The sequence below is a fragment of the Ylistrum balloti genome, unplaced genomic scaffold, assembly GCF_031769215.1.
Source record: "Ylistrum balloti isolate Yb309-2 unplaced genomic scaffold, AGI_CSIRO_Ybal_v1 Utg370016, whole genome shotgun sequence".
In the NCBI taxonomy this organism is placed as follows: Eukaryota; Metazoa; Mollusca; class Bivalvia; order Pectinida; family Pectinidae; genus Ylistrum; species Ylistrum balloti.
This window is the reverse complement of record NW_026782086.1, coordinates 679,543-689,437: the sequence shown is the minus strand read 5'-3', so window position 1 is coordinate 689,437 and position 9,895 is coordinate 679,543. Positions and strand designations below refer to the sequence as shown.

At 35.9% G+C, this 9,895-nt stretch overlaps 1 protein-coding gene across 1 annotated transcript; it reads right to left on the bottom strand.

The window, feature by feature from the left end:
* Positions 1-2,828: 2,828 nt before the first annotated feature.
* On the bottom strand, positions 2,829-9,869 carry LOC132548533 (xaa-Arg dipeptidase-like). Its single transcript, XM_060212399.1, has 6 exons — positions 9,504-9,869; positions 7,179-7,327; positions 6,761-6,903; positions 5,293-5,447; positions 3,255-3,501; positions 2,829-2,993 (listed from the first exon to the last, which is right to left on the bottom strand). The coding sequence occupies exons 1-6, from the start codon at positions 9,867-9,869 to the stop codon at positions 2,857-2,859; spliced, it is 1,197 nt and encodes a 398-aa protein (XP_060068382.1). The 3' UTR covers positions 2,829-2,856.
* Between the last annotated feature and the right edge of the window lie 26 nt (positions 9,870-9,895).

The following is a 9,895-nucleotide window of genomic DNA, read 5'->3' as shown; positions in this document are numbered from 1 at the left end:
GTATTAGCGAAAGAGCTGCACGAGGTTTTCTGCGACTAACTTGTATCTTCGCTTGAATTTCATAAACATTCAAAGTGACAACTGTTCCTTAGTTCCTTAGGACGTAGAAATCACCGAATCTTGCTATCTATCAACTTTATCATTAAGGCCCGGCTGACATAAGTACAGAAAGAAAGGGCTGTAGGCATGATCCAGGTTGGGGAGTCACGCCGTCGAGTTGCACGGCATTTTGGTTGCAGTGTTAAGACAATTTGCCAGTTGGTAAGTCGTGTAAACCAAACTGGGTCAACATCCGATCGTCCACGAAGCAGCCGACCCCGTAAAACGACCGCCAGGGATGACCGTCGTATACGATTGATACACTTGCGCAATCGATTCGTAACCGCAGTAGAGACTACAAGGACATTGTTTGGGCGTCGTGTGTCTCCCCAAACAGTCCGCAACAGGTTGAGGGCCTACCAATTGAAAGCGCGGCGTCCCTACACTGGACCAAATTTGTTGCGACGTCACCGTAATAATCGGCGTAACTGGACCCGTGTTCACCGTCGTTGGGCCTCACGACAATGGAACAATGTTCTGTTTTCAGATGAGTCCAGGTTTTGTCTGCAACACGGTGACGGAAGGCGCAGAGTGTGATGGCGACGAGGGGAGCGTTTTGCGAACTGCTGCGTCGCAGAACGGAACCGCTTTGGCGGCGGAAGTGTAATGGTTTGGGGTGGTATTTGTGGGGGGAATCGTACCAGGCTTGCTGTGTTAAATGTCAATTTAACCGGCATTCGATATCGGGACGAATTTTAATTTTAAGACCAGTGGTTCTGCCATTCTTAAGACGCCATGGCGTTGGCGCCATTTTCAAAAGGATAACGCACCAGCGCACACCAGTCGCGTCAGCAGAACTTTCTTGCTGCAGAATAACGTACAGGTGTTAGATTGGCCATCTAAATTACCTGATTTGTCACCGATTGAGCATGTCTGGGACGTTCTTAGGCGACGCGTGAGAGAACGTCAAAATCAGCCGTCAAACTTGCAGGAGCTGGCCCAAGCCTTGATCGCTGAATGGAACAACATCTCTCCTCGAATTATTCGCCGGTTTACGAGTTCCATGCGACAACGCTGCAATGCTGTTTACTTCGCAAACGGTGGCCATACCCGTTACTAATGGTGTTACCTTTGATTTTGACCCCAACGTCCTTTACAGTCGAATAAAATCAAATGAATGCAAAGTTTCATAATTTACCATGACTGCAGTTTTATCAGAATTGATCAATTACTTTATTCGCACATGATTGGTAAGGATTTATGAAGGGGTTAATTAATTAATCACAAAATAAAGTACTGTTACCTTTCTTTTTTTGTTTAGTATATCTTGGGAAGACAATGCATATACGATATCAACACCGCTATTGTTAATTTTGTATGATATAGTTTTTTGGTCAACATAACATAATATATCACGTCAATGTGTACAGTGGTGATGCTTGGTGTTGACAGAAAACATCAAGCAGAGCAAAGAAAATACTTATTTTGATTGATTTTGAATTTGATATTAAACATGATTTGGTAATGATTTTCTTCAATACATAAAACATGAAAGTAATGGTTACAGCCATCCGTGTGCATTGTGTATATATTTCCGTGCGAAACATACCAGAAAATAATAATTGTTAACCCCAGTACATCTATCACTAAGTACTTTGCATGTTATTGTGTTATTTCCTTAAAAATCGTATTATCCAGTGCCCATTATGGATTTAACACATAATGAAATAAAAGATGACACCTCAGTGAGCAGAATAATTGACACGGGGAAGCAAGCTTTGCACGAAGAACTAAAAAATTACATGATTATATTATGTCAATGTGTTATGCGCCAATGTATATATGTATTACATATGTATTTTGTTTTTGTTGGCAATGTATTGTACAAATCAAGGCACTGTGTGTTGTTCGAGAGATGACAAAAATGATACCTGTGTTATCAATTTTAATTATTTGTTATGAACCGGTATTCTATGCTATTTTCAAAGAACACGAGAAGTCGTATTCCTGACAGGTGCCCTGACAATAATCCAGCATGGGTCTCTGGCATGACAATCCACACTGCTGAGAAGAGTGCTCCGTCAACTGACATTGGCCGACATTAACATTATGCAGAGGCCAAGTTGACCTTCTTCAATACCATTATAACATTGTTGATTTGACTTTCACTATTCTCTCGTTTGGAAACACAACTCGAGAGGTACCAAATCTACGTTTAACACACAAAACTGACTGTTAATACTATTACTTAAGACAAATAACTCAATATTTTAGATAAATATTAAAAAAAAAAATAAAAGAATAATTTGTAATTTGATTCAGTCTAATTTCCATAATTTCCAAATCGTATAATAGTCGATACAATAGCATATATTCAATCCTAGGGGAGAATAAAGAAATTGTAAGATACAATCCCTTGGAGACGTCGACCCACCAATACCAATTGTGTCTCAAAGAAATAATAATATTTATGTTGAATGATATACTCATCTTAAATACAATAAGCATGTGGTTTATATAATGCATTTTGTGACACTGAGCGATTCAGAATCTCTTCCAAAACTGAAAATATGAATTGTATTCTCTGTGAATAATTCAGATTTATTTACAAAACATATAGGATTGATGTTTAAAAAAAACATAGCATAAGATCCGATCTTTAAATACATTTCTTAAACATTTCGATTCCCTAAAATGTTTTTAAGAGATTATAATCCGTTAAATACAGAATTTTGATCACGTTATCAAAACCTTATTATATAATCATTGATACGTGTATATCCCTTTGAAGTTTCTTTATTCCAACAGTGTTTGCTTTCAATTCTTTCTCTGTGGTTCGTTATCGAATTCAGCTTTGATTTTATGTAAAAGATCTTTGTTTGTAAATATGTCAATGGCTGTCATCGCCATTGCCTTTCCTTGTAGTACAGTGTACGGCTGGGCGGTTGGGGCACCTTCAAGGTAAAAAGACAAAAAATTGAATATCAAAATTCTGAACAACGTCAGGCAATGACATAGAATCCAGAATGCATTTTATGATGCAAACGGTAAACTTGTAACACCATATTGGCTTGAATAGTACTTTATCTGCAGGAAATGTATCAAAACGAAAACAGTACAGTTCTAAAACATCAATTTTATGGCTTTGGAAATAACTTTTGAAGATATTTTTGTTTTGAAAGAACAGCTGCCACTTCAAAAATCTACAACTTCACCTGCAGCACTGGCAAAGCCTTTGGTGTGGTTGGCATCGTCTGTTCCGATGTAAAAGCCGGGATGGATGGTGGGTACAAGATATGACACATTTCCAATATCCGAGGATGCCAGAGAAGCGTCGCCTGTTGGCGGCTCATGTGTCTTGAAATCTAGTCCCAGTGAGTTTGCGTTTGTCTCGAACGATGACGCCAGTGCTTCATTGCTGATGAAGTTTAGATAAGGCACCTCAGAATATTTGTACTCGACCTGTTGTAAAAGGCTATTCTAGAAATCCACCATAACATCAATTAATTTCTTTGACGTTGAAATACTGGTTGTCTGGATTACTTAGATATATTTCTTTCAGTTATTTATTCGTCTCCAAAATACTTCTTGTTCTGATCACATTCAAGCATGTGTATTCATCAATAGACTCAAACTTATACATTCGACGCATGCTGTACTAGAACTGTATAAAATATGATTCATATGAATCTTTGATTTCAAATCATTTCATGCCCACCTACTCTGACTTATGGTAACCGATTGTGGGGAAGGTTGCAACCTTACATTATTCAGGAAGGATGTTGGAGATCTTACGCAGACGTACATATGTCGCCAAGATCGATCACTGATTTATGAGCCGAGGTGTATATACAATTTTACGTTCTTATGTATAAATGTGTTACACTAGAAAATCGTTATTCACTAATGTAAATTACATTACAGTGGTTCTTCAATATAGAAATTTTGAATATTTTATATATCATTTGTATCATTAGAAACTAAACGGTAAAATATATCTATATATGCTTATACATTTAATGTATATGCTTAAAATCTGCGTTTTAATTTGATTTCATTTTATTATATCATTGATATACACACTACCGACCACAAATTTCACAGGTATCGGTTGGTAATTACATTTAGATACATTTGTTTTATGTCAGTGTTGCAACAAGTACTTGCTTTTGGTTTTTCAACAGTTCATTATGTTTGTAAGATCAGGAGACACCGCACTTTTCTTTGTTAAAAACTATACAGCTATGGCACCATAAATTTATCGACTGTTTACTCTACAGTACACGTGAACAGCTATATAGATATTGCGGTACGTAGCTTGCTTCTTAAGTTAAAAGAGTTGTTAACTTTAGAAGCTTTGCTATATTGATCCACACATTTGCGGTAGTGCCATCAAAATGGTGACTAGCCGTCGAACGGACGACTGGGATTGGAATTCCATACCCCTTTTCTCGGAAGTAAACCTTCTCAGCATCACCGTATAACTCAGATCAGCTGTTGTTGCTGTAAAGTCGCTTCGGTCGTTCACATCGGATTAATCGGATTACTGTATAAATATTTTTTTTTAATTACAAGCTTACCGTACTACGTCTTGTTTAATGAGCAGGTTTACATGCATTCAAATATTGAGGTTATCAATTTAGTCATGGCCATGATCGCTAGTTATAAGTTGGTCAATGTGTGCTAGTGAAACGGGTAATATCTCTAGAAAGGTCGTTAATCTACAAGTGAAATTTTGATTGGTAGTCCTCGGAATAAAAGGATAACCTCCGAAGATTTATGAACATAACTTTCCCCCAAAAACTGTCCTCAACTGACGAAAACATTATGAAGTAAAGTACATACATGTTACCTGTCCACTGTTTGAATAAAAAGGTCTTAACACTATACTTCAAATTCCTGCAAGTGCATTTGAAATTAACAACTATTCTCAAATTTGATATGGAAACTACTTTTCTGATTGAAAAGAATTATGGTTCTTTGTGAATAGTATTAATGGTCAATTTAGTTTCGCTTTTAATTCCCGTTCTGGTAAATACTCTGATGGCGGTTGTAATTTAGGCAGAAATAGTGCGATTTTTAATACAAAATTGCCCTTTTTAGGCACTGCTATTAATTTGGCAAAGTCTTAGGCTTACTTTTTCGGTCTTAGAATTTAATTTGGCTTCTGGAAATGCCGTTATCAAAATGGGTCCCGACACAAACTGATTATAACAAAAATGTGAAATTTAAAAAAAAATCATTGTGCACTACCTTGCATCCTGTTGCTATTGCTGCACTTTCAAAGCAACGCTCGACCTTCTCCTGGAGCACATGTAGCTCCGCCTTGGTTGGTGCCCGGATGTTGTATTCTAGAACAGCTTCATCCGGTATGATATTTGGTTTCACGCCACCTTTTCTGATTATTCCTTTTGGTATAGATGAAAACAATCGTCGTGTAACATACAAAGTCATCAAGAATACACAGCTCGCTGTTGAATTTAAATAGTTTTCAGCCAAATATGGTTAAAATTACTTACAATGTTAAGGAAACATAACATTGTTGACCTACTAACTAGTCTAGCACTCTCATTCATAGAAAAGTAACCTGAAAGATATTACAAGAAGTACCTTTAAAAGTTGGACTTTTCCCTTATTTTTTCTTCTCTCTTCTATTTATGCCCTTAATCAGAGCATTCCTCTAAAGAGATAGTATTACCGAGGTTTTTTTCTGACCATTTCATTAACCAAACGCGCACAATTAGGGGAACCTAAATATGAAATTCGCGAGAGATCCGTCCAGTACTTCTCAAAGTTCAGTGATATCAATCTTTATAAGGCAAAATCTAAGATGGCCTTTTGTCATCAATGGTGTTGTTCTGATCACTCCGTTACTACAACAGGTACAGTTAGGGACAAAAGAGAGCCTACTTATGAAATGGCAATAACAGATTTCGTAAGAATTCTTTTATCCTTATGAAATAATATTTTCTGCTCAGTCCTTATATAAAACGGGCACAAGTACAAGTAAGGACTGAGGGAATCCTACGTATGAAATTTAAGAAAAAATCGATCCAGCGCAAGGGAAATAAAGAACAAAGAATCACACAGCGTAGCATTATACCCCGCTCCCAGATGTTGGTGTATATATATACATATATTTATTTATATCAATATATCATCAATTTCACTTGATATCAACATATTATTCATACATTTATCAACCATATATTAAGAGTTCATATCTTGATGTAGATCATGTTTGTTTGACTCTTGAAATTTGAGAGAGACCGATCAGATACTTCTCAAAAATAGTGATAACACATTTCACTGTAAAACTCGAAAATGGCCGCCTGACAGTCATTTGTTTTTTCTGATCAGTCGCAAATATCAAATGGGCACAAATTGGGACGTGTGGAACTTACATATGGCATTGGAGAAAGATCCATCTAACACTTTTCAAGAAATAGTTGAACAGAAATTGTTTACGGACGGAGGGACCACGGACGAAAGGCGATTTTAGTAGCCCACCATCTGATGATAGCGATCTAAATAATGACTGTATACATAAATAATCATAGAGTATACATTAAGAGTCATTAAATTAGTAGTTCTGAATCGCAACGAGCAGCATTAGAACACTCCATCATAACTAACATATTGACATATTCTATAGTGCCAAACTGTAGTAAAAAGTCCACGGCCAACACGCGAATAAAATGACACAAGGTATCTTTATTACCGTGAACTCTCCATGTCGGCTTCATCTGTTGGCGCATACAGGACACGGTCTGGTAGCACGTGACTGCCGCGTCCAGTGCGTTTATACCTTCCCAAGGGAAGGCAGCGGCGTGACTGGCTTTGCCCTTATACGTGACTGTAACCCTGTAAACAAAGATATTAAGAGGTTATAGATAAAGTCGGCACGAATGATTGGTAAAGTTAATCATTGAGTGTAGATAGGCCCAGAGTTATATTTCCGATTACGTTCTGATTATATCTGATGTTATGTCGGATATGCCCTCAAATAAAATGTTTTACTTTGAAACACATACTTCTTATATCCTTATTATCATTGTTAGTGAAAGTGCAATGTGTTTAGGATGTATGCTGCCAAGCGATAGTCTTTTTTCTTTTGATAATAATTGTTATTTTCAAACCTGTTAATAGCTATCATTCGTGACCTCACAATATCATATGGACCCGGATGTGACATCATCACAACATCAATATTGTCAAAAGCATGCTTGTTTATTAAGATGACTTTTCCTCCTCCTCCTTCTTCTGCCGGGGTTCCGAGAACTGTCAGCTACAGAGAAATAAAGATTCTTAAAAGAATAATATTTCATAATAAAAAAGTTCTGAATTTCCCTTCCCTTAAATATCATTTAAGATTTTGCTATGCCTTGAATTAATAAAAACCTATGTCATCAAACGCTTCGTCCTTTAATGATAAGAGTAAACAGCGCTAAGGTGGACGGACTTAATGTCCCATTACATGGCTTCTGTACAAAAATTGTAAACTTATTTTTTTCCGCATAGCTGACATGATAACAATCTCAGACGAAAACTTGCTTCTTCACAAATTTCTGCGAAAAAAGAAAGAGAGATATTAAAAGGTAAAAAAAGAATGCTATGGGTATATATTAAATATGGCTTATTTCATCTCTATTAACTCGACAATAAAGACTTTGTTAAGGAAGAACTGACAATAAACCAACAAATATATAAACAAAATTGAAGATGAATATACAAGGGAATCTTCATCAACAAATATAAGTAAATAGAAATACTGAATAGTCCATATAAATTTTCATGTTCAATACTATCTAAATCGTTTTCTTACAATATACCAATCACTTGTCTAGGAATGTTATTTCATAGATACTGGCAAAGATCAGAATATACCGTTTTATCACATTTTTGCCAGTGAAATATAGAGGTATAGCTTATTAAAAGAAATGTTATTTTTATTGGTGAAAAACCACTTTTGCAGACTTACGCCAATGAAAAGAGAGAACACAAATCGTCTTCTTCAACTAACAAATCATAAAGTACTAAAACAATCACAAAACCAGAAACCTGAATGGGTTGTTAACTAGTGACACGACATGGTACACTTTCACTTCAATGAAAGTCAACAAACAATGCAACACAAATTACCTTATTAGACATCAAACCCAATCTCCGTCATGAATGTGGAGCAAACAGGTTAGATATTTCAAGAGGATTCATGTAGGTTTTCGACAGCCGCGTGTAAGTAATATTTTCAATATGAATATTAAAATAAATTTACATTGAAATTTATTTTCGTATTGCATATTTTTTATGTTTAAATTTTTTCATATATTTTACTCGTGAATGATACTGAAATATCAGACACACTTGTGAAATATATTTTTATTTTAGAAGACACTATTTGATACTGTATCTTATTCTAAAGTTATATTAAATGTAAATGGTGCTATTCACATGTGCGTCTTTAGCACAGTTTGTGTATTACTAGTTCAGGAAGTTCTAACGACAGATTTTGCATTATACCTCATAAAGTTGGAATTCATATTGCGGAGGTAGGTCAGTTAAAGTAGTTCATTATTTTATCAAGTCTATCACTCAAATACCATCTTATTTAGTAGAAAATGCCAAAAACACTGCTTAAGTCTTGAATCAAATGCCAACAACGGCATTGTGTACGTCATTGAATTAAGAAATTAAGAAACCATTGGTATACGTTTATATACAAAACGACAATTCATAGTCACAAGTTAGTGATGATTTCAAGAAATTCGTCGCATATGAAGTAGGATAAAATTATAGAAAACCAAGAAATCTCTCAAAATAATTGAAAATAAATATTACATCGATTACAAAATATATTTCAATGCAAAATTAGACATTTGTTCATAAAGTTTCAATGGTATAGTTAATTCAATTATTGAACGCAAAGCTATTTTACACAACACTATTTCTTGTTTGTAACTTGAGAAAGAGACATACATTTCAAACTACTTCACCGTGAATCTTTTATCGTAATATACTTTACAAAAGGGATGTCCGTCTCGGATATTCGTCACGTCACTTTGTACTTTTAGTCCTCTGTTTACAGAGCAAACACAGAGTAATGTTAAAGATCACAGCCAAGGTTAAGTTGCGGTCACGTATTACAAATACATTAGCCATAAAGTAATTCAAAACGTAAAGACCTACCCATAAAGTGTAAGAAAGTTTAATTATTTTTAATTTTTTTTTAATTATTTAAGATCGTACTTAATGAAAGGATAATTTCTCGGATTCCTAAAATCAGATATTTTCCCTTCTGAAACGATATTGCAATGTCTGTGATATATTTCAGCATATTCAACTCATGGCATTTCATGTTTCTTGGCTTCTTAATATGTTGATTTCAGTCAATATCCCTGTGATTGTCAAAAATGTAGTCAGATTATTATATATCATGTCTGTTTTAAGAATTTCTGGATCTCTACCTTGCCAATAGGTTTCCCGGATGTTTCCATGGCGGCCTTGATCCCGACACCGGCCGCCACGCCTAGTTCAGCTATCAGGTTGTGTCCACAAGCATGACCAATCTCTGGCAGTGCGTCGTACTCGCACAACATCGCCACATGCGGACCTGTTCTATCGTCACCAAATGTAGCACGAAAGGCTGTGTCAAGTTTGTAATTCCTGTCTACATGAAAGCCTTGCTTCTCCATAAAGTTAGTCAATATGGTATGGGCATGGTGCTCCTTGAAGTTTAACTCTGGATTTTTCCACAATTCCTGACTGATGTCGTTGAGGTCAGATGTTATCTTGTCGATTGCTTCACAAGCAACCGTCTTTAACTCGGCCATGTTGTCGTGAACTAACTCTCTAACCT

Excerpts from the sequence above, each read along its gene's own strand:
- LOC132548533 (XM_060212399.1), bottom strand. The coding sequence starts at position 9,869 with ATGGCCGAGTTAAAGACGGTTGCTTGTGAAGCAATCGACAAGATAACA. Across the intron at positions 7,328-9,503 it reads CCGGGAAACCTATTGGCAAG|CTGACAGTTCTCGGAACCCC; the intron begins GTAGAGATCCAG and ends ATTTCTCTGTAG. Across the intron at positions 5,448-6,760 it reads GCCGACATGGAGAGTTCACG|GAATAATCAGAAAAGGTGGC; the intron begins GTAATAAAGATA and ends CTATACCAAAAG.